At 42.2% G+C, this 24,697-nt stretch overlaps 1 protein-coding gene across 1 annotated transcript in view; it reads right to left on the bottom strand.

Moving 5' to 3' along the window:
* Positions 1 to 323: 323 nt before the first annotated feature.
* LOC145412869 (uncharacterized) overlaps positions 324 to 24,697 on the bottom strand; it is a 409,292-nt gene continuing 384,918 nt past the window's right edge. The window contains exons 5-8 of the mRNA XM_080282669.1: positions 17,895 to 18,103; positions 11,196 to 11,369; positions 10,522 to 10,687; positions 324 to 4,400 (exon numbers count right to left, since the gene is read on the bottom strand). Coding sequence (XP_080138795.1) covers positions 3,887 to 4,400; positions 10,522 to 10,687; positions 11,196 to 11,369; positions 17,895 to 18,103 — 1,063 coding nt within the window. The 3' untranslated portion in view covers positions 324 to 3,886. The remainder of the gene's footprint in view (positions 4,401 to 10,521; positions 10,688 to 11,195; positions 11,370 to 17,894; positions 18,104 to 24,697) is intronic.

Genomic DNA, 24,697 nt, shown 5'->3' with positions numbered 1-24,697 from the left:
ACTTTTTTGATATTGCGTACAGAAGGATGACTGTATTAATCATAAGACAGTTCTTTCTATAAACTACACAAGCATTTTGTCAGACTACCAGTGCCACAAACAAATTTTTATTGCTATTAAAATCTTAATCTGATTTGTTTACTGTAATCCAGGAACTTGCTCAGCTATTATACACCCTGTTCTATAAAGCCGAGGAAAAACCCATGCTCGGTAGTTTGATACATATCTCTTCATACCCTGCGATTATACCAGGGAGTGGTCACAAACAAAAACACAACATATGCAAAACATTTTATTTTTCCGATTTCATAATACACAAAGGGAGTTACAGTAATTAAGGAAAAATAGAACCAAAGAAATAAAAATATTGGCTCACCAGGTCTAACTGTTACTAAGGTGCTCCATGAAATCAATAATAAATAAGCCTGTTCTGTCTTCACTGTCTCAGGTAACAAACTAAGCAGAACTCAGTGAAGTGGTTAAACTTTTGCCACTTACCTGGATGTCATTAAAATACACTATTGAAATTAAGAGCATCTATTCAAAACATCCAAGCATACCTGGGATCATTGCCACACATAACATAGCACCAACTTGTCAGGAAAAAGTGTCATCTCAAAATAACATTATTGCTTGTTAAAAAAATTTGGAAAGATATGAAGAATACCGTAAAATATACTGTCATGAATATTACCAAATACTTGCAGCATATTAATTAAAAAGGTATTGACCAAGACTTTCATTATTGTTACAAATCTGAATATGCATAATTTGGTAGATGTACAATCTTACTGAACATTTATATATTAAGATGCCTCTCCTTTAGTGTCATTATACTAAAAAGCATTGCTGATTTTACTGCAGTACTTTTAACATTACAGATACATTAACAAGGTGTCGTTAATGCTGTACAGCTCCTAGAGCTGATGCTGATGTTTTTTTCTAAGTGTGGAAATGATCCCTCCACAAAAAACTTTTGACAACAACCCTCATTCAGCTCAGTAACAATGCAGCAACTGTAGAATCTATTTCCTTTAAGGAGAATGAGAAATATTAAGATGCTTCTCCTTTAGCATCATTGTACTTTTTATAAAAAGCATTGCTGATTTTACTGCAGTACTTTTGACGTTACAGGTACATTAACAATGTGTCTTAAGTGCTATACAGCTCCTAGAGCTGATGCTGATGTTCTTTTCTAGAAGTGTGGAAATGATCCCTCCACAAAAATCTTTTGACAACTTCCTCTCATTCAGCTCAATAACAATGCAGCAACTGCAGAATCTATTCCCTCTAAGGAGAATGAGTTTAAAACAGTTGGAAATTGTTAAACAATCCATAAATGATGGGTTGCACTTTATTAGAGACATTGTATACTTCCTGGTCTTTCATAACTTTATTTTTTTGTTCAGCTGATTACTGAAGACAGTGAATGAGATGGAAAAACAATTACAAAAATACACAGAACATCATAGGTTTCTGGAACATGGTATAGAATTTTGTAGCTAAAGGAAATGCAATAAAGAAGTTTGTAGGGTTGCATCACAGCTTTCCCATGATGCGATGTTTACTACAGCACCTGAAAAGACACAGAGCGGGTCAATGGCAGCGACAAGTGAGGCTCCTCAGACTTGGAAGTGTGTGTGTTTTGAAACTGTGAAGATGCATAGGGATTGGGGTTTTAGGTTGGTAGTTATGATTTTAAAGGCTGCACCTGCAAGTTCTTACGGTAGTTTTGGACAATATTAACTGTGAAGGCTGTGAAGATTTGGGACTAACACAGAATGCGAAGGCAAGAGTGACTACATGAAAGTGTGAATTACAAGTACAGTACTGTACATTACAGCAGACCCAGTTATCAAGATTTTAAGTGTTTGAGCTTTTGATGATGATGATGTTTAACATATTTGTCCTAAAGCTTTTCGGTTGACCAAACTCTCAGCTGCACAACTACTAATTTCATTTGCAGTGGTACTAGATACAGTGCAACTAGATGTTAACTACTAAGAGAGGGGCTTCATTAATACATTTCCTTGCAATTATATATTACTGTATTGGAACTGTGTACTCCATGCAAACAGTTTTCTTGACAGCCTACGACTAGCAACTTTTTACCCCGTAAAACAGAATAACTGAAGCTGTCCTGCATGTGAGTTTGGCAGTGAAAGAGCATATGAGAGGCATTCAAAGGTCAGGATAAGATGAGAATACTGGTTGCATAACAATTCTGTGTTTAGTGATCTGAAATGAGAAGATGATACTAGACTGTTGAATATGTGAATGGGTTGAACTTTTGACAATGGGCAAGAAATGTTAAAATGTACTGTACAGTACATAAATCTAGACTGAAAATGACCAGCTGGGAAATGCAATATAAAGGGCTATGATGATGAATATGCAGTGTTAATGATGAGAGTTTGAAATGCAAGGGACAGAGTACGAGTAAAACTGGTTTTAACGTGAGTCGGCTGGTTTTATGTGGTACTGGTGAGCATGGGTGGAAGAAAACATATTACTGTGGAGTATGAACTGCGAGATAAAGTAAGAACAAGTAAGAAATTATGCTACAATAGCTGTGTGAGAGAGAAAGAGACTGAAAGAACTGAGGAGTGATATACAACTTGTCACTTCCACTTTACAGGAAGATCACTGGCAATATAATCTTATCTTATATTGACTATTTTTGGTCACTTTTACATTAATTACAAAATATGCTTTATGTATATATATAATATGTATATATATATAAATGCCAATAATGATTATGTACATCCCACACATGCACTTACAATGTCATCTGACACAACTAACCTTACAACTCAACACCTCCCGAGAGAGTGAGGCAGGGTTGCTTGTGCAAACCTACTACATGATTACTATATACACATTTCAACAACCCTCATGACTATGGCAACATCACTCTCACTTATTATTTCACACAACTTATTAAAATATATGAGACTGGCTATTTACCATATGTACAGTTTAACCCTGTTCTGCAAAAACTTGCAATAGCTGGGATTGTTCTTCTAACATTATGCAATTTGGGGGGTTAATATTCTGTTTTACCTAGTATACAGTCTACCCTCACAATCGTACTTCAACTTACGAACATTCAATAACTTTAATGACATAGGCCTGATATAGTTTCAGAGTAAGGCTTCAAGTATCAACCATTCAATATTAAAACACCAATACCATATAATGGTAACCAAGGCATATACAGTAAATGACAGACACAGGAAGAAAAATGCTAGGAAATGTATGACAGACTTGAAAAGTTAGGACTAGAATACATAAGTATATGAACTGGAACACAGAAAAGAAACTTCTCAAAAGAAATGTTCTGTCAAAAACAGATGTTCTCAGACAACAATATGAAATGACAACAAATATCTTCATAGTGAAGCCTTCATACAGCAAATTCATAAATACTGTACCTTATGAGAACACATAAGTGCATGTATATATGTATACACACGCTTGGTATGTATTTATACATATGCACTACAAATATACATTGATAAAACATTTTAAAAATATTAGGACACTAGTTTTGCTTAGCTTTAATTGTAAATACAGGGAAATGTATACAAGACTCAGGGCCATTTTTATAGTCATGAGGAAGGCATAATTTATAGCACTCATGGATTACACTGGTTACCATTTTGGATTATTTAACATCACTGTGTTTTGCTCTGAATTATTCTCAAGTCATCAATAGTATCATATTAATGCTGAGTACATATACCAAACAAAACTCACAGCAAAACTATCAATATAGCACTTTAGAAATAGAAAAAGGTAGCAGTCACAATACATAAATTATCATTGCATGAAAAAAAAAAAATGGCCCTCAGAGCAGAGTGTCGCCAGGCAGAAGCTGAGGTCAGAGGTGTGCCAGGACGGATATCTCGGTGTCAGTGGAGGGTGGGGGGGCTGCTGGGGCATGGCGAGGAGGTGGGGCTGGGGCTGGGGAAGTGTATATAGGATGTTGAGTCCCAGACACTGTCACTACCACTGCGTCCGACCCGATGACTTGAGAGGAATCGGTAGTCTGGACTATGGTTACTGTGTTGTCATCTTTCTTAGAGGTAGAGGCAGCAAGAGGAAGAGCCATGTCCCCAACTACAGCTACCTTATCCCTCTCCACTTTATCTTGCTCTACACCTGCCCGCACTGAGCTGTCTTGTGATGGCGGTGCCCCACCAGAGTACATGGACTCATGAGAGAGGAAGGAGAGGCAAGAGGGGTCACGGGAATGAGCAGGAGCAAGGGGGCCACCTGGGTGAGAGGATGGGAGTCCAGGTGCATCAGGGTTGTGGGAAACAGAGCCTTCTCTCGACCTGTAGCTGGGAGGCTGGCTGTAGTTGCTCTCTCGGCCAAGTGTGTTCACAGTCAACCTGAAAGCAAAATTTGTGTCAGACATACAAACACATACATTATGTAACCTACGGTCTTTTTGTTAAAAGAGAGAGATGTTTAAGACACCTATTCAAATGTTACATAGTACTGTAATGTAGTAACAGCAATATATGATGGTTGGTTATCGATACTGTAAGTGCCATGGAAAAATGTTTCTTGAATGCTAAGGTCTAAATAACTTGATGAGGTACAGTCTTGCCATAAAGTATCCAAACACTGAGCATCATGAATTCTGAAATATATAATTAAAATATATGAAAACAGCTCTCCTCTTGTGCACCTCTGTCCACCAGAGTGGTTTCAGAGGGAGTCATTCCAAAATCGGGCATGCCAGTCAACATGACATACTACGTTGTGCTAATTTTCATATTCACTGGATACTTTTTTGGTGAGACTGAACTTGAATTGGTTTTACTGACTACAAACTACAAAATCCTGTTTGATCTCTTGACTGTTTCCATTAAGTTTATGGGCCGATATAATTTATAAGAACTTTAGTGTAAAAGTTTTGGTTTACATTGTCAAAACTTAATGGCCAGTAATTTTTCCCTACTGTTTCCTTTTAGTGAAGTACAGTACTGTATTAAAATACAGCAACTGCACATTTCAGTGATTTCAGCTATGGATTAAGTTCCAAACATTTCCCAACTCCTGTTGCTTACCTTTATCTGATGTAAGAATAATTTCCACATAAATATACTCTGGTTAATTTGGTTGCGTAGAACAGATATTCAATCTTAGGTCTTTAGTGGAAAAGTTTCTGGAGAAAGGAAAGAAGTTGTATGTGGCCTTTATGGATTTGGAGAAAGCATATGACAGGGTGGACAGAAAAGGAATGTTGAAAATATTAAGAATATATGGAGCAAATGGGAAGTTGTTGAATGCCGTCCAGAGTATGTATGAGGGTGCTAAGGCTGCAGTGTCTGTGGAGTGTGAATTAGGTGAATTTTTCTGTTTGAATGTTGGATTGAATCAGGGATGTGCCATGTCTCCATGGTTGTTCAACCTGTATTTGGATGGGGTTATAAGAGATACAAGGTAGGGCTGTGGATGTTGGAGCATCCCTAATGAGTGAGGGAAGCGTTTAGAAACAACCCATACTGTTGTTTGCAGATGATACTGTATTGTTAAGTGAAGACAAAGAGGAACTTCATGGCTTGGTGAATGAGTTTGGAAGTGTGTGTAAGAAATGGAATCTAAAGGTGAATGTAGAGAATAGTAAAGATATGGTCTTCAAGAGGTATGACGTCACTGGATGTACAGTACAGTGAGGTTGAATGATGAGGAAATAGAAAATGTGAGTGCATTTAAGTACTGCACTTGGGTGGTGTTATGAGTAAGGATGAATGTTGGGAGAGTGAAGTGTTTGAATGGATGCAACAAGGAAGAAAAGTTGCTGATTATTTGAAAGCACCGATAAGAAACAGGGAAGCAAGCATGGATGTAAAAAAGTCGCTGCATGACGGTATTGTGTTACCAACTCTGACATTAGAAGTTTTGTGGTCAGGTGTTTGGAGACAATTATTCCAGTTTAGTGTTTGCTGTTCTGATATTTTATTGTTTATCTGAGTGCTGAGTTCTTGTATTTGTTGTACGACGTCTTGTGTATCGGGTGTTGAGGAGTGTCGTAGTGTGTCCCATTGACTGATGAGGCCTTGAATTTCTGGTGTGAATTTGGGGTTGTCTCTCTCTCTGTTGCCTCTAGGGATGTGTGTCTTGTCTACATTTTATATGACTGTACTGAAAGTGTGCACAGCAGTGTTGATGTTTGTGACTGATGTACTGTTTAATGTTTCGTAATGTTGTTCTGTTTCAGTTGTTAAGGCCTCCCAGTTGGCTCTCTTATATTTGGTGTGTGTGTGTCTGGCCAGCTGGGGTGATTATAGTTTTGGTAGTGATGATGATTGGGAGGTGATCAGATCCACTCTCCAGGATGTGGGGGTGAGATTTGGGGAGCAAAAGGTGATGTCTGGGGACGATGGGAGGAAGAGGGCTTGGTGTGGGATATGGGTACGTTGATAGAGATTACTGAGTGTGAAGAGACTATCTGTTTGGGTTTGTATTACTAGCCTTCTGTCTGTGTCAGGGTTGTTGACATGCTAGGCTGATACCTTGCATTGAAATCACCACCCAGGATGATGGGTATGTTAGTGATGTGGTGTATTAGTGGAGAGTAATTGTGTGGTACTGTAGGGGATGACTGGGAGGGAATGTATGTGTTGGCGATTGTTTTATGTGATCTGTTATCAGTGGGTATTTTAATTGATTGTATTTCTGTTGTGGTGTCATGTGGGGGGAGAAGTGACTTTGTGTGTGCACTGGTATCAGAAAAGTTGATGGATTTGTGTACCAGGGTGATGAGTCCACCACCACCGCCGTCAGCCTGGTCTTGTCTAACGGTGGTGAAATTATGAAATGTAGGTGTTTTTTGTGTTCTGTGTAGTTTTGTTTCTTGTAAGATGGCAATGTGTATGTTTTGTTGTTTGATGAACTGAGTGAGTTCTTGTGTTTTGGTGTTTATGCCATCTATGTTTAATTGAAGGATGTTTATGTTGTGTGTGCAATGTGTGTTGGCTGCTGCAGCACGGGGGGTAGGTGGTGGTGTGGGTGGAGGGGAAGGGGTAGGAGAAGGTTGTGATGGAGGTAAGAGCTGGGGTGGATTAGGCTGGGGTGGAATGGGAGGGGTTGGAGTGGAATGGGAGGGGTTGGGGGATTGGATGGTGTGGGAAGGATCGGTGGGATAGGCTGAGGAGTAGGATTAGGATTGGTGAGGGGAAGGAGCATAAGGAGCAGGTCCAGGTGTTTCTATAATGTTTTCTGGATGCAAGTGTCGTGCACATGTAATGGTTCCAGTTCTTGAAGGAACTGCACTGAACTGAACCCTTTGTCTGTCGGCTCGACGTGATAGGTTTTGAGCATGTTGGTACACTGAGGTGGTTTGGTCATGTGAAGAGGATGGGGGGCGAAAGACTATTGAGGAAAGTGTATGCGAGGGTGGGGGAGAGGGAAAGGAAGGCCAAGGATGGGATGGAGTAGAGAGGTATATGAGAGAGGGATGTGTGAGCTGGGACCGGGTCACATGGAAGTGATTTGTTTGTGGCCACCCCTTACGGGATTAAGGCATCTGGCAACAGATAGGTTAAATCTGTACATATATACTGTGTATGTATATATATATATATATATATATATATATATATTTATTATATATATAATTATCCATCAGTCAGATGTTAGTTTCATCAGAGTGAGAGGTGTCCCTTAGGATGAATAAAGTTATCTGGAGGTAGCTATAAACTGTCACTTTAGCCAAGAAGTCAGTGCCCTTGTTTCTGAGCCATTCAGTGTCATACAGAAAAATCATCCTTGTAGTGAAGAGGTTAACATTTAGTGGGTCAAAACTAGGACACACTGATCTGCTGGCATGGAGGGAAAGATAAAGCACACGGGCAAAATCACATCCTTAAGACTATCATACTTTGGTTGCATACTGATAAAAAGTGCACCCACGCGCACACACCCACACCCACACACCCACACCCACATATCCAATCCTATGTCGCCCCATGAGGAGTGTAGGAACCTGGGGCTGGGCAAGTTGGTCTTGATATTTACGATGAGAATGACACACAATATCCATCCCTCTGTACCTCTACATCTGTCTGTCTATCTATCAATAGACCGACGCCCTAACCCCGCAAAGGGTGGCCGCAGACTCCAAGTCGCTCTGTCACCCACCATTTGACTGCCCTCCCCCCAACTCACTCCCCCCTCCCCCCAACTCACTCCCCCCTCCCTCATATACCTCGCAACTCATCCTTGGTCTCCCCATCCGTCTCCCTCCCTCCACTTCATCTACATACACCCTCTTAGTCAGTCTATCATTCTCCATTCTTTCCACATGTCCAAACCACCTCAGTGTATTTCTCCTAATTTTCTCAATCACATCCACATCCACCCCACAATGTTCTTTCACTTATTCATTTGTCAACCTGTCCCTTCATGTCACTCCACATGCTCCTCTCAGGTAACTCATTTCCACTGCTCTCACTCTTGACTTGTTCCCCTCTAGCAAGGTCCACGCCTCTCTTCCATATGTCAGGGTAGGGATCACAATACTATCATGCAGTGACTTCTTGACTTCCATACTCACCTCCCTATTTCTCATCGCCGCTTTCAGCAAACCAACAACCTTCCTTCCCTGCTGTACCCTTTCAAGCAATTCATCCCTAAAATTTCCATCCTTACTCATCACACTACCCAAGTACTTGAATGCACTCACATTCTCTCATCCAACCTCACTATGCCTTCTGTGACTTCATTCCTCTCAAACACCATAACTTTACTCTTGTTTACATTAACTTTCAGATTACTCCTCTTACACACTGTCCCAAATCCATTCACCAAACCTTGCATCTCCCATTCACCTTCACTCATCAATACAGTATCATCAGCAAATAGCAACACTGGAACATTCCACACCTCACCCTCATTCATTAGAGCCACCCCCACATCCACTGCCCTACCTTGCACCTCCTTTACAACCCCCATGGAGCCATCACACATACCTGCTTCAGTCCCACATTTAGATAAAAGAACTCACTCAGCTCACCATCCACTTGCACATTAGCCCTAGCTCCCTCGTACATACTCTTCACAGCACTCAACAATTTCCCATCTACTCCACATATTCTTAATACCTTCCACATACCTTGCCAATCTGTTCTGTCATAATCTTTCTCCAAGTCCATGAAGGCAGCATACGCTTTCTTTCCCTTCTCTAGATACTTTTCCACTAAACATCTTAGAGCAAATATCTGCTCTACACACCCTCTTCCCTTCCCAAATCCCCCTTATTCTTCTCCTACTAGCTCCTCTGTTATATGCCTAACCCTATCAATAAGTATTCCACCATATATTTTTCCAATCACACTAAGAAAGCAAATACCCCTATGGTTATCACATACTTCTCTCTCCCCTTTTCGTTTGTATAAAGGAACAATTATACCTGATTTCCAGTCCTCTGGAACCCTTCCCTCTTCCCAAGTCAATCTACATAACTTCCATATCCACTCCAAAGCAATCTCACCCTCATACTTCTGCATTTCACTACACACTCCATCAATTCCTGGGGCCTTTCCCATATTGATCTTCCTCACTGCTTCAACTACTTCCGCCCTACTGATCTCTTCCTCCCTCCTCTCATCTATTCTCCCAGCCATTCCCCAACCTCTTATACTCACACTGCTCTCACTCACTACATTCAACAAATCCCCCTTACTGGCACAGATGTCCACCAAAGGACTGATATTCCCATCTACTTCAGCTGGCACACCAACCACTCCATCCACTCGTACATTCCCAGCTTTGCCATTCACGTCTCCAGTCAAAAACACTCCTTCTCGTCCAAAACTCATCTTTCACTCTTGCCACTCAGTCCTCTGTCGGCGCATATGCACATACCGTCACCCAAGCTTGTATACTTACTTTCATCCTCACCCATACAATCCTTGCACCCACTGTTCCATACTCTCTTATATTCTCCTTCCACTTCTTGCTTCTCATCAGACATACTCTCTCTTGCCCTCTCATCCTCATTAACTCCCTTGCATATTCCTAAACCATATTCCCATTCTCTCACTCTTTCACCTTTCCATTTAGTTTCAGTCAATCCACATACATCCACTCTTGCATCCTCTAGCACTTCATCATTCACTCCTTTCACATTCCACGTTCCCATCCTTAGAATGTCCTTTGTCTGTTCCTTGGTCGTCAACGTATGATCCGTCCTGGTCCGAGGCACCTTGTTCGCCTGTTTAGTTAGTTCTTTTTAGGGGGTGGGGCGCTAACCCACCACCAACTATTTTAGTCGCCTCATACGACAAGCAGGGATGCTGAGGGAGTATTCTTGAAACCCCCCTACCCCCAGGGTAGGGGCTACCATCTTCATTCACTAGGACTTATCCATTATGTGCATTTGTATCTACCTATCATTCTATCCATTTGCCTGTCTGTATATCTATTAATCAACAATATTCATCTATCTGTCATTCTATCTGTCTCTGGTCACTGCTGTGCGTCGATGCATTGGTGACTGACCCCCTGAGTCCTGAGCGGTATGTGGGTGGTGGTGATGGTGCCTGTGGTGTGGGTGGTGGGTGGGCGTGGTGTCGGTCGAGCAGCAGGAGGCGCAGACGGTACTCCTGCATGGATGCCTGGTAACTTGGGGGTGGTGGCCGGTACTGGAACTCTGGGTACATCATGGCTGCGGGTGGTGGGGGTACTGTCAGTAATAACGCTTATGACACCACACGCATATTACCGAGTATCAAGAACACATCTGCTGACAAGAATGCTACCTTCACTGACATGTCTGTTTACATATGAAGGAACATAGAGGGACATGGGCTGACTAAACAAAAATAGACTGTCTGTATAAATTTCAAGAACTTAAAGAAACTGAATCAGATTGGAATAATGTTCACTGGAGGAAAAAAAAAAAAAGTCCTTCAAGGGACATGGTTTACTGACTGACTATAATAAGGATTATCGAGTCTTCTCTAAAGAGTTGAGAGATATGGTGATAGCGTGTTTGTAATTTAACACCACTGTTGCACTGGCATCACTGTGGTATTTCAAGGCAACATTAAACTGTAATAATGTTAGGAGAGTCATGAGAGATATCACATTTACCACTGTATAATGTGTAGTAATGTCTCAACCAAACATTACTTATTTATATTTCAAAGCCTGTCTCAATTTACAGTACTGACCGGCATAGGGGTGGTGGGGTCGTCCAAAAGCGGGTGCCATGCGTGCCATGAAGCGGCGTGGCTCCCCGCGGTTGGGGTCATGTGGAGCCAGACCCAGCATGACCCGGCATGGCGCATCACGGGAGGTCAGGTGCCACGCCACGCCAGACACTGTGATCAGCACGATTCCCACTCCTGCAACACACAATCCATTACCACTCTGCAGGTATTTAACACTAACAATATTGTTGCCATCTTCAGTACTCAGTGTAGATATACTGTATTTCCTAAAGTAGGTATGATGCTTAGTTATCAAGTTATGATGCTAATGGTAGTTACACCTCATCACCTTTGTATCTAAACAATTGCATCAATGACCTGTACCAGAATATCACACTTGTTACCAGAACATTACACCCATTAGTATTCTGTTTCCGAGTTAATGGGCAGAAAATCGACAATACCAATATGGCGTGTCAGTGTGTAGAATATTCAGTAATGTGAAATGACACGCATCACGCAAGTCAATTTTTATACTCATGTTGAAAATGAAAATGCAGGAGACGTGGGTCCTGGGAGGGTAAAGGTGGGTTGTAGGCAGTACCGAACGAGTCTGAGTGAGTGGTGGTGGATGGTGAGCAACTGACTGGTGGTGCTAGGTGGGTGGGAGCAGTAAGTTTATGATGATAATGAAGGGATGGTGGTGGGTGAGTGACTGAAGATAGTGGCATGAGTGGTTGGGCTGCCGTGCGTGGTAATGGCAGTAATGGCCCATGTGATAAAAGGTGTTGGTAAGCTAATAGACTACTAAGTCATACTGGTAATCATATTCCAAACAGCAATTACCCAGTCATTTGTAGGGCTCAATTAACTACTAAGTAAACATAGGAGTCACTGTCCATACTGACCTCAAACTTTAAAGTACCTGTTATTTGGTACACTTTTCTTACTTAAAAAGACTAAAACAAGAGTCATATTAAGCTGAAATAACATAGTACTGGTCAAAGCATAAAGCAGTTCAAAGAAACAGACTAAAGCAATTTTAAATTGAAAGTCATTACTTAAAAAGTATCTGAATAATAAACCCAGAGTATGCCTACCTCACAGATACTGTAAAAATCCACTCGTACGAAATAGAAGAAACAATATAGCTACGAAATATATATACAGTACATAAAAGGAACAGAACAGACATTTTAAAATAATTGCCTAAAACAGTTATATTTTTAAGTCACTGGGAACCAGAAAGCGCTCAGAGCATGCATACCTCTGCTAGTAAAAAGGATCCGAATCCGCCCCCGAATTTAACCAATTCTTTCTTGGTCCATGGCCCAACTTTCCACAAAGTTTCACTGAAATTCACAGAGAACTTTTGGAGATATTGTGCGGCTTACTCAGGATCCGAATCCAGATCCGCCCATGGCCCACCCTTCCACAAAATTTCATCAAAATCCGTTCATAACTAGTAATCCTGCTAACAGACAGACAAACAAACAGCCAAACCAACGCGGGGTAAAATATGACCTCCTTGGCGGGGGAAGACTATGGCTGATATGAACAAAATCAGCTGACCATCAGGAAGATTTTTTGTTTCCAAACTCTTTATACTCTTGTTACTGTGTGTGTGTGTGTGTGTGTGTGTGTGTGTGTGTGAATGCAGTGTACTGGCGAAGTTAATAGTGAGTTTGAAGAAAGAAATGTGGGCAACTTGGGCAGATTAGTGAGGGGGTGCTGGTGTGTGTGTGTGTGTGTGTGTGTGTGTGTGTGTGTGTGTGTGTGTGTGTGTGTGTGTGTGTGTGAGAGAGAGAGAGAGAGAGAGAGAGAGAGAGAGAGAGAGAGAGAGAGAGAGAGAAGGATCAGCGTGGTTGTGAGTGGGTGGGTGTGAATGTACCTAGTAAATCATAGTAGACAAAACCAAAAATTAGTAGGTAAAGAATGTTAAAAGTCAGTAACATACGTAGGTGAGCAGGTGTGGGTGTAAGGCAATAGTGGTTTTACAGCAGGTGTCACTGTGAGGCTGGAGAGGGTATGAGGCGGCTGGGAGTACGAGGCAGGTGAGAGTGAAGCAGCTGTGGTTGAGAAAGGCACAGGTGAGGGGGTAAGGCACATATGGGTGAGGCAGGTACATGTGAGGCCGGTCTGAGCGAGGCAGGTACATGTGAGACAGGTGTGGGTGAGGCAGGTACAGATGAAGGCACATGCGGGTGAGGCAAGTACGGGGGAGGCACATGGGTGAGGCAGGTACAGATGAGGGTACATGTGAGTGACGCAAGTACAGGTGAGGCATATGGATGAGGGCGGTACAGGTGAAGTAGGTACAGGCGAAGCAGGAACCACACCACATCCGCCTATCTTAAGCACAGGAAGTCACCACAAGACCGGAAGCAACACTCTCCCCATCACCACTTCGCTAGCTTTTCCTATCTCCAAACTTTCCACCTTTTTCATCACTACTACCACCATAACCACCACCGTCATCACCATCACAACTCACCACCATACAGCACCTTTACTCCCACAACCACCACCACTCTCCACTACCACCAACGCTTCCACCACACACACCGTATCCCCATTACTAGTATCTTTTCACTCATCTATGCCCGGCTGTAATAAATTTCTATCATCGTACAATATTCTTCTGTAATGTCTGTATGAGCAGACTATTGCCTGAAGTGGATAAATAAAAAGGAGCGAAGGAAAATGAAAAAAGGTTTGGGAACTGTATAAACAATGGCGGGAAAGGTATGAGGGGAGGAAGAAAATGGGTGGGGTAAGGAAGGAATGGAAAAATAGGAGGAAGAAGGAAAGGAAGAGATAAGGAATGTGACATCGCACAAGAAGTAATTTGGGGAAGAAAGGTGGTTAGGAAATGTGGGAGAAAGAAAAAGATAGGGTTGAACAAATAAAAAGGGTAACTGCAGAAGGCCAACTGATCCACACGAGGCAACTCCCATCATAAGGGAATCGGTAAGACAGACAAGGTAATCTGAATGAATGAGAGAGGAAAGACGGTGAAGAAAGAAGCCCATGTAAGGCGTGTAAAAGTAGGCAGAGACTGTGTCAATAGGGAGGGAGGGAGGGAAGAAGAGATTAGAGGAATGGAAAGGTGAGGAGGAAAGAGAGAAGGAGAGGCGTGGAAAGATGAGAAAAGAGGGAGATAGAGACAAGAAATGTGTGCGACAAGGGAGAGAAACAGGAGACGTACGGAGACGGGGAGGGGCAAGTGAGAGAAGACAGGGGAAGGAAGGAAGGAAAAAAGAAAGATCTAGGTTAGGGGTAAAAAAAAAAAAAAGTGAATCTCTCTCTCTCTCTCTCTCTCTCTCAGAAGCCTATAAAGATCACACGAAATCAGGGCAAAGGGGAGAAGGGGGGTGGAGGAGAGAGGGTGATAAAAGTGGGTGAGGGTGATAAGGAAGGAAGGGAGAGAGAGAGAGAGAGAGAGAGACTGGAAGCTTAAATTAGAACTGTAAGAGAGCTGACAAGTAAATATGGGAGTGAGAGAGATGAAAGAGAGACTGAAAAGTGAGAGAAGACGAGGAGTGAGAGAAGTGAGATCCCTAACTTTAAAAGAGAAGTGAAATGAGAAACAAATAAAAAAGTAGGGGAAAGTGAACACGAGAATGAGAAATGACAAAATAACAGAAGTGGGAAAGTGAGAAACAGAAGTGGAAGAAATCAGAAGTGGGAGAAATTGGAAGAGGGAAAAAATAGTGAGAAATAGAGGTGAAAGAATGAGATGTGAGGAAAAAAAGTGAAAGCAGAAGAGAAAAACTGAAAAAAAACTGGACCCCCCCCAAAAAAAAAAATGTATAAAAGCAGCGAGAAGGCGAGAAGAAAGAAAATGGGAGAGAGAGAGAGAGAGAGAATTAAGGGCACAGTGAAAAGATCTTCCTTCGTGAGATTCCCAGCAGGCCACACCCTCTTCTACGGCTTCTGAAGAGCGGCAGGGAGACATAAGGGAGGAGAAGAGGGAGGGAAAGAGATAGACAGGGTGGAGAAAGCGGTAGAAAGGATGAAGAAAGAGGGAGAGGGGAACAGGAAAAAGGGAGAGAGAGAGAGAGAGAGAGAGAGAGAATATGGAAATGAGAAATGAGGGGACGGAAAGGACTGACAAAGATATATGAAACGGTGGAAGGAACACCAAGAGAAACGCATAGAAGCAGCAGGAAATGAGGAGAGGAGGGAGGTTAGCTGATGGAAGGTGGCATAGCTGGAATATAGCTGAAAGGGGGAGGGGGCGAGAGGAGGAGATAGGCTGGAGGAGGAAGAGAGGGAGGAAAGCTAAACGAAGGAATGATGGGGGGAGAAGGATAGGGCGGGGTAATCTGAGGGTGAGATGAAAGATGGGGGATGGAGAGGCAGGTAAATTAGGGAGGAAGTAGAATTGGTCACGCAACAATTGGAAAATTATAGGAAAGAAAAAAACAAGTATGCAAAGGAAACAGAAAAATAAAACGACAGAGAACGAGGAGAAATAATGATAAGACAAAAATAACAGGTAACAATGCCATCATCCCCCACCCTCCAACCACCCCATCCTCCACTAACCACCACTCCAAGCTTGTTAACGAGGGGGGAGGGAGGGGGGAAAGAGTCGTTACCAGTGGGGAAAGGAGGGGGGTCGTGTTTATAGGTCGTTACAGGCAAATAGGGATGGGGAGAAGAATATGAGAGAGAGAGAGAAAGAGAGGATGAAAAAAGTTCTGTGATACTCTATATTCTGAGCGGTGTGATGAATGATGTGCTTGTGTATACACAGCTGTTCTTAGTGCTGCAATGTCCAGAATACTGTACCCTGTATATTATTCCGAGTGCTGTCTCCTCAGTGCTTGAATATCAGAATACTGTATATCTGAGTGCTGCTGAATTCCGTGAGCCGTCCTGAGTGTTGTGATTTCCCAGTTGGTGTTGTGTCGTCTGTGTTTCTGTGATATGCTGGGTTCTGTTAACTTGTGTACTGTGAGTGCTGAGTGCTGCTGTATCCTATGCTATGCTCTGTTCTGGGTGCTTTGAGAGTGGGTGCTGTTTCCTGAATGTAGAGTGGTGTTGTCTTCCATGCTGTTCCGTTTGCTGTGACTTTCTTCGTGCTGTTTCCTGATTGCCGTGATATTTTAAGTATTGTGTCATTGCCTGTGTTGGATGGAGTGGTGTGTGTTGCGGTGTGTGGGAGGGAAGGGGTGTGGTGGGGGAGGGGGGTGGGAGGGTGAGGCAGACGGCACATAATGGTAGGTGGGCCACGGGTGGGTTCCGACACTAGCCACATACACACCACTTCCTTCCGGCCCTCCTCCTCCTTCCTTGTCTCTCTCTCACTCTCACTCAAACTCTCTCTCTCTCTCTCTCTCAGTGCCTTCTCATACTCCTTGCTTTCAGACTTGCCTTGTCGAGGAACAGGTTTAACTCAGTGATATAAAGCAACGAAAACATAATTATTACGATTTCTTTCTTTTCAGGCAGTATATATATTTTCATTTCGTCCTTTCCTATAAAATTTCCATGCCAGTTTTCTATCCGCTTCCCTTAACCCACATTCACTTCAAACACCCTCATTCGCTATACATTATTTTCTGACAGGTAGCCGTAATTAGCAACACCTACATTACGCAGTGGTAGTAACTTAGGGTAATATTAAGCACATCCTGATTTAACCTTGCTGTGTGAAAGTGTGTGGTGGTGGTTTTATGTGAAAGATGTATGCATGGGCTAGAGTGAACAAAATTAGGTTACATTTATGGTGCTGGTATGTTAGAATAAGTTAGGTTTGGTTACTTTCGGGAGTTAAGACACGGCAGGATAGGCAGGTTAGGTTAAATTAGGATACAGACAGGTTTGCCAAGGTGCGTTTGCCTATGTAGTTTGGCGCACTAGGTTAATGAGACTGTTAGACTGATTAGGTCACGATATGTAAGGTAGATACGTCAGTTGGGTAAGTTTAAGTTACGAAAGGTTAAGGGTGGTAGGGTAGGCTCGAGTGGTTTGTGTTGTTGCCGGGTAGAAGTTCACTGTGGGTGTTGTGCACTCTCTTTTGTCCAACAAAGTTTCTCATGAGTTTATCCTCCCGTTATGTTAGTGTCAGAGGCCGGTGTGGCCGGTGAGGGGCTTTTTGTATTTCATGACAGGGACTCAAACATGAAATCCTTGGCAGCTTAGTTATTGCAGTTAATATAATCGAGACGGCTGCGGCAGAAATTAGAAGTGCGATATATACAGTATCTACACGGTAAATGCGTACATCATCTCTGGGAGCGTGAGCCAACTCTCGGTGCCTGGAGGGACAATATTTCAAAGAGATGGATGCAACACTCCAGTACTAAAGCAACACGACAACGAAGGTGAACCTAAATATGACCGATCATAAGGTGCGTCGCCGGAAGAAAACTACAACAGGCACGGAAATCATAAGCAAGTTATTGACCGCCCATGAAGAAATGTGATGGTGACCCGGTAGCTCAATTATCAACCAAACCCAGTGTGCCATTATTTCGACGGGATGGGTACTAAGATACTTAAAAAAAAAAAAAAAAAAAAAAAAAGCACAAAATGAACCATGATGCCTAGTGCCTCTTAATATTCTCTTGCACGATATGTAATTTTTGTCTTTTGGATATGGACATCAGTTACATACACATCGTGGAAGAGTATATTAATATCCCACATTTAAAAATAAACCAAACTGGGGAGAATACGAACCTTTAACAATCCGGTTCCGTAACTTACCGATCATAAGGAGCGTGATGGTGACGTATTCAGAGTTATACGTCTTGACCGCGCCAAGCACCGTGCCGACGACGGTGCAGCAGAGGCCAACGAAGGCGATCATGATGATAAACCATCGGATACTGACGGCCTGGGTCACTAGCAGGCCGCAGCAGGACTTGGCCTCCTCCTCGCCCAGATAGGGAGGTCCCCGCGGTGACCCTCGCGACCTGAGAAGAGAAAAGGGGTATGTTATAGTGTTCCTCCTCGTAACATAGGGTTTGGGTGGAGTCACCCCCTCCCTACACTATTGCCATGTTTCCTAACCCTACGATGTATAACGCCTGTGGTTTGTGTAGTAGGAATGATACATAAACATAACTCATACTAATATAACTGTAATGAAAGTGCTGACATGTATCAAGGAAGAATAAAACTATTCTGCATACTATATTATACGATAATAGAGAAACGTGGCATAAAAATTTGGCAGTGTTGCTCTAAAAATATTCTAATTATTATTTACTTCCCCAACACTTCTAACATTGCTAATTAATTTAGCAAGTATAATTGCAAGAAAATTTGAAGGGATAAAAGTGGGAAGAGGCGATCCTTTCATAATTAAAATAAATATATCAAACAGCTCTGGGGTGGCAGCACTCACGCGACACGTGTTTGTGTGTACGCTGTGGGAGGTCACCAACCCCCTACAGGATTTAGGCCTATTGGGGAAACCTCTATAAAAAAAAACGCGCCGTGACTTTTACCTCAAGGGTGGTGCGGAAATAAAGTCAAAATTATAATCCATACATAAAAATGGAAGTAAAAAACCATGGATGACACATAACAAAATCTAGCGAGAGAGAGAGAGAGAGAGAGAGAGAGAGAGAAATAATAATAATAATAATAATAATAATAAAACTTTATTTCCACTAAACAGTGGGTATTCTTATACATTATACAGTAGTACAGCATACAGTATGAAAGTTCTATACACAATATAATACAAGTTGATACATATGGTGGAGAATAGTGACAGAGAGGTAAATGGTTTAAAAGGTGTGGGGACACTTAGGTTAAAAATAGATCAATTAAGGGATTTAGGAACGAAGGCAGTGGGAAGGATTAAGACAGATGGGATTGTAAGATTAGGGAGTTTGAGCAATAGGGTAGAATGTATGCTCTCAATAAAAGTATAGCAATTATCAACGGCTAATTATTATACAGGTGTTGATGGTGGGGGTCTATATTTATAGGAGGTGTTGGTGGTGGAGGTATAGCGGGTGTTGTTGATGGGGGTGTTGTTGGGGGTAGGGGTATAGGGGGTGTTGGTGGCAGGGGTATAGGGGGTATTAGAAAAACGGAGATCACAAGAGGGAAACAGTGTCAAGGTCATCGCTGATGGAGAGGTCAGCTCGGAAACGTGGCAACAGTGCAGGGAGGGGGTGACTCCACCAAAACCCTACGTTTCGATCTGTCAGACTATAGGGCACTTGAATTAAATAGTATAGGCAATATACAATTTTTAAGGTAACAGACAATAATTAAAGGTCACAAGGCCCTAGGATGTTTGTTAATGGAAATAATGAAAGTCATAGGGAATATAAAGTTAGGAAACGACTGTTATATAGAATAATTGAGGATCTGAGAGAATTTAAGAGCAGACGGTATATTTAAGGTTGCAGGTAATAATAAAGATAACAGGAATATTAAGGTCCAAAGAATAACTAAGCTACAGTGAATAATTCAGGTCTTTGGGAGTAATTAAGGTTGCGTCACCGGCAAGAAATGTAACTCCAAACACTAATGTCGATAATAATAAAAGCATCAACAGGATATCTTCTGAGACTGCTTCATTTAAAGCAAAATCAGCTACATTCCCATCAATGTACATCATTAATAAATAATACTTTGATAGTACTTATGCTAATAGGTCACACAATATATCATCAGCCATAACAATAAAAAATATTACTCACATCAGTTAAAAAAAAAAAATGACCGCGTCAGTAGCGCACATCAGAAATATTAGCAGTTACATCAAAACAACAGTCACCACGTACGGTAAATAACTGCAATGGCACCAATAACTCGGCGCAGTAAAAATAAGTTTATCAAACAAAATAACAATTGTTGGAATAAAAGGTGCAGTAGCTTCAACACCATCCAGTCCGCTAGAACTTCAAATAACATACGAAAATCCACGTTTCGTATGCTAAACAAGAGTAAATTATCAAGTACATGAAGATACATAAATAAAGTACATGAAATGCCGTCGCTAGGCCACTGTTGCACATATGTAAGTCGAAACAAAAATAAATAGAGAGAGGTTTTTCGTGGCTACACCTCTCCTTTAAGTTATCCAACCAAATATGATCCATATGTTAGGTGGTGGCCAAGTGATTAACTCTTGCAATAGCTGAAGAACACTTAGTACCAGTAATATCAGTTTGGCGTAACGGCAGATTTTTCTCAGCTGAAAGAAACATTTGCCATAAAGTGGATTGTGGCTTGCAAAGTCGCGTGTTCAGTATGAGATTCAAAATTATGTTGAAATATATATATATTTTTAACCTTTTTACTCCTTTATATAACAAAATATTTATTGCATGATATCAACTTTTGCGAACACAGGCCTTGCAAATCTCAATCCAGAAAGTTCGGCATCATCGGTCAAGCAGTGACATGTGTCGAGCCTTCTGTTGGTGTGAGTGAATACTGCTGGACCTCAGGGAACGGACCTTTTAGTCGGCGTCCAGAGTTATGTACATGAGGAAAATAACTGTTACATCGACTGAACCATATGAGTTTTTTTTTTTTTTTTGGGGGGGAGGGGGAGGGAATGAAGTCCCATACCCAAACTACACATAGGCCTACGCAAAGGACATACAACGTGCACAGTACTTTCTCGCACACGCAGGCTAAAGTTACACACACACACACACACACACACACACACACACGGCTAAAACTGTATCCGTGGCACCAGACGACCAGACCCCCTTCCTCCCCCTCTCCGTGTAGTGAATGGTGGTGGCGAAGAAAACTGTTTGGTGGTGCAATTTGTTAGAGCCTGGCTGTACGTACACGAGGGAGGGGCACGTACACCGAGACCACAATAATACGTGCAATTTGTGGTTATTTGCTGTGAGGAAGTGCACACAGAATAAACTACGTGCACAATGAGCAAACGTGTGAACTGAGAGAATACGTTAACTTAGAACAAGTGCAGAGGGTATATGTGCAAAAAAATACGAGCTGAGCATATATACAGATGGAATACGTGCAGAGAATACATGCAGATAATACGTATTGGTACAATGAAAATACTTGCACAGAAAAATACGGTCAATTATAGAAGGCGGACACTAATAGAGTTTAGAGGCGATAAAAACAGGACGATGAACAAGAAAATGTACACAGAGAGGCAATACATGCACTAAGAAACAAACATGAGAGGCAATAAAGACGCCTGTAAACGCATGTAAGAGGCAGAAAGAACACAAACGTACAGAGACACTACAGGCACATGCGTACACACACTACGGACACAAACGTACACAAACACTACGGACACAAGCGTACGTAGGCAATACCGGTACGGACACAAACGTACTGTTCCTGAGGCAATACTGACACGAAGAAACGTACAAAATATAAGTACACTAAGCAACGTACACAATTACGTACGGTACACTGAGAAACTTTGCATCTGGAAAAAAAAAAAAAAAAAAAAAAAAAAACGTGCAGGGAAATGTACACGAGGCAAACGTACGCAAAAATAATGTACTTGCGGGGCAGCACAAGCATTAAGTAGACTAATAGCGCTTAGGAAGAAAGAACATGTACGGTATGAAGAACGGCACATCAATAAGAGCGACAGCAATCAACAGCAGGGAAGGGAGGAAGGGACGAGGGAGTGGGAGGGGAGGGGACGGGAGGAACGCGGTAGTGAGAGTGACAGGGAGGGAGGGGAAAGGTAAGGAGGGGAGGCGGGGATGGAGGTAGTGATGAAGGGAGGTGGGGAAAAAAGGTACGGAGGATGAGAAAAATGGAAAAGGGTAGGGATAACGAAGGAGGTACCTGTTGGAAGGAAGGAGGGAAAAGGAGGATGTGAAGAGAGATGAGGGAAATGAAGTACTGGGTAGGGAGAAGAGAGGGAGTTTGGGATAAGGGGTAAGGATGGAGTTAGGGCAAGGGGTAAGGGTGGGGAGGGCGGGAAGTGAGTTGGGTGGAAGGGAGGTGGGGAAGGGGATAGGGCAGACGAAAAGGGAGGGAGACGAGGGAATAGGAGCGAAGGGAAGGGAAGGGAACGGTTACAAACAAATACACATTGCACGGTACAGAATACAGGCAGAAATACAGGAAGGGGGAGAGAACAAGGAGGGAAAATGGAATGTACGGAGAGAAGAGGTGGAGGAAGGGAGAGGAGGAGGAAGAACGGAAGAAAGAAGAGCATGAGGTAAAGATAGGGGGAAGGAAGAGATGGAGGAGCGAGGGACGGAGGGACGGGAGGGAAGAAGGCATAAGAAAGAAATAAGAGAGGGAGAAATGAAGAAAGATGGAAGGATAAGATGCAGGAAGGAGGGAGAGGAGAAAGGAGGGAGACGTAAAGAAGGTAAAGGCGAAGAAGAATCGGAGTGCTGAAGAAAGACTGGAAAGGGTGAAGGAGGGTGAGAAAAAGTGATGAAGAGAGGGGGAAGTGTAAGAATGTGGAAGGACAGAGAGAGAGAGAGAGAGAGAGAGAGAGAGGTAAATGTAATAACAGAACTAACAGATAGGTAACAAATGACGTTATTGATCACGAGGCTTTACTTCACTGGTCGCATATGCCAGCTCAAAGGTCACACACACACACACACACACACACACACACACACACACACACACACACACACTCTCTCTCTCTCTCTCTCTCTCTCTCTCTCTCAAAGGTCAAACAAGTAACCATGACAAAGAAACAAGTAACTCGAGAAAGGCTTTGGGTCAGTGGGGGGGGGGTATTACATCGAATCAATCTGTACCACCCAATCAATTCCATGACGTCATTTTTGAGGGGAGGGGGTTCATTCCTGTTGCTTCCAGACGATTTTGTAAACTTTGGGTAAGCTATTTATGGTGATGAGGTTTGATACAGTCTGCATTAACTCCTCCACGACCTGATTTCTCTCCTTAAGCTGAGTAAAACCGTCTGAAGGAATCTAAATTATAAGGAAAAATACATCATTGAAGAAGGCCTTAACTGAATTTCTTCGTGTGTAATTTCCTTCCTATTGTGCCTCCAGACGATTTTATTCAGCCCAGGAGGGACTGATATGAATTGAAGGTATTAGACATAGCCTTTCCCAGCCCCTTCACTGTTTGAGGTCCTTCCTAGCTTCGAAATCGTCTGTGTGAAGGGGTTGGATAACTCTGGTAATGTTTTAATGCAACACGAAAATCAGTTCTTTCATCTACATACTAATGAAAGATAAGGGTGGTTGAGTTAGCGGGGAATTCATTTGCGATATCACGTGCCGTTAATTAAATAACTTCGGTAGCTATATTTTTAGCTACGAATAAACAAATCACCCCTTATCTGGGTCTATATTATTGTGTTAACGGGGAATTACACAGAGTTATAATATACAGTAAAAAAACTTGAGTGATTATTGACGAAGTAAATATATCAATTCCCACCAACACTGCTAAATAATAGTTGAAGTTTAGGACAATGTTTACCCTGCGTGATAGATTATTGTGTTAGCAGAGACAGACACTGAACCCTTTTGTGCCACTGATTCAATAAAACGGGTATTTTTGTAACTATTAATAGACAGATCAACCCTCCTCTAGCTCGCTAATTATTTACAATACTAGTTACGACAGCGTTATTAGGTTAGCGGGGTATATTGGCTCATTAATTAGCACCTACTTAATAACGAGTACCGGTATTTTTTCAGCTGCAAATAAGCAAGTTAATCCTTATCTAGATCGTTAATAAAGGAGCATTGTGGTGTGGATGTGGATGTGATAGGAAGCATTAGGTGGAACACACTGAGGTGGTTTGGCCATGTGGAGAGGATGGAGGGTGAGAGACTGACGAGGAGTGTATATAAGTGAGGTGGAGGGGGGGAGAGGGAGGGGGAGGCCGGGGATGAGATGGAGGGATGGGGTGGGGAGGTATATGAGAGAGGGGGTGTGAGTTGGGAGCAGGGCAGTGAAATGGCGGGGGACAGGGCGACGTGGAGGCGATTTGTTTGTGGCCACCCCATACGGGATTGAGGCGTCTGGCAATATGGATAGATAGACAGATAGATAGATGGTTAATTACATGATAGAGGTTAGGCCAAAATGTCGCTGGGTAAGTGGAGAATGATTTTAAAATAGTGGCGCTAATACCATTTTTTTTTTTTTTAATTCATGACTGTTTCATCAAAATAATTACGGTAGTCACGTGAAGCATATCTGAGAAAATTACCCCCAGACAAGTATATCTTTCACTACAGTATAACAGAGGATTTTTTTTTTTTTTTTTATGTACAACTTAGCGCTAACCTAATCATCTACCGCGTTCATTACCTAGGGAAAAAATACAGCTGCTGAAAATTACAATGACTCAATACCTAAAATAAGTAAAATAATAATGTCACTTATATATCCAAAGTACCGGTACACTATTTCAACTACTTACATCGTAGAATAATTTAGTACATCTGCCAATAAAGCTAGTACAATAATTTAAAACTATTTTAGGGGCATAAACATCTATCTATCTATCTATCTATTGCCAGACGCCTCAATCCCGTTTGGGGTGGCCACAAACAAATCGCCTCCAAGTCGCC

Source organism: Coenobita brevimanus, chromosome 94 (assembly GCF_032717465.1).
Source record: "Coenobita brevimanus isolate Jiangsu-jjx chromosome 94, ASM3271746v2, whole genome shotgun sequence".
NCBI lineage: Eukaryota > Metazoa > Arthropoda > Malacostraca > Decapoda > Coenobitidae > Coenobita > Coenobita brevimanus.
The sequence above is the reverse complement of the archived record's forward strand: the minus strand, read 5'-3'. Positions and strand labels throughout refer to the sequence as shown.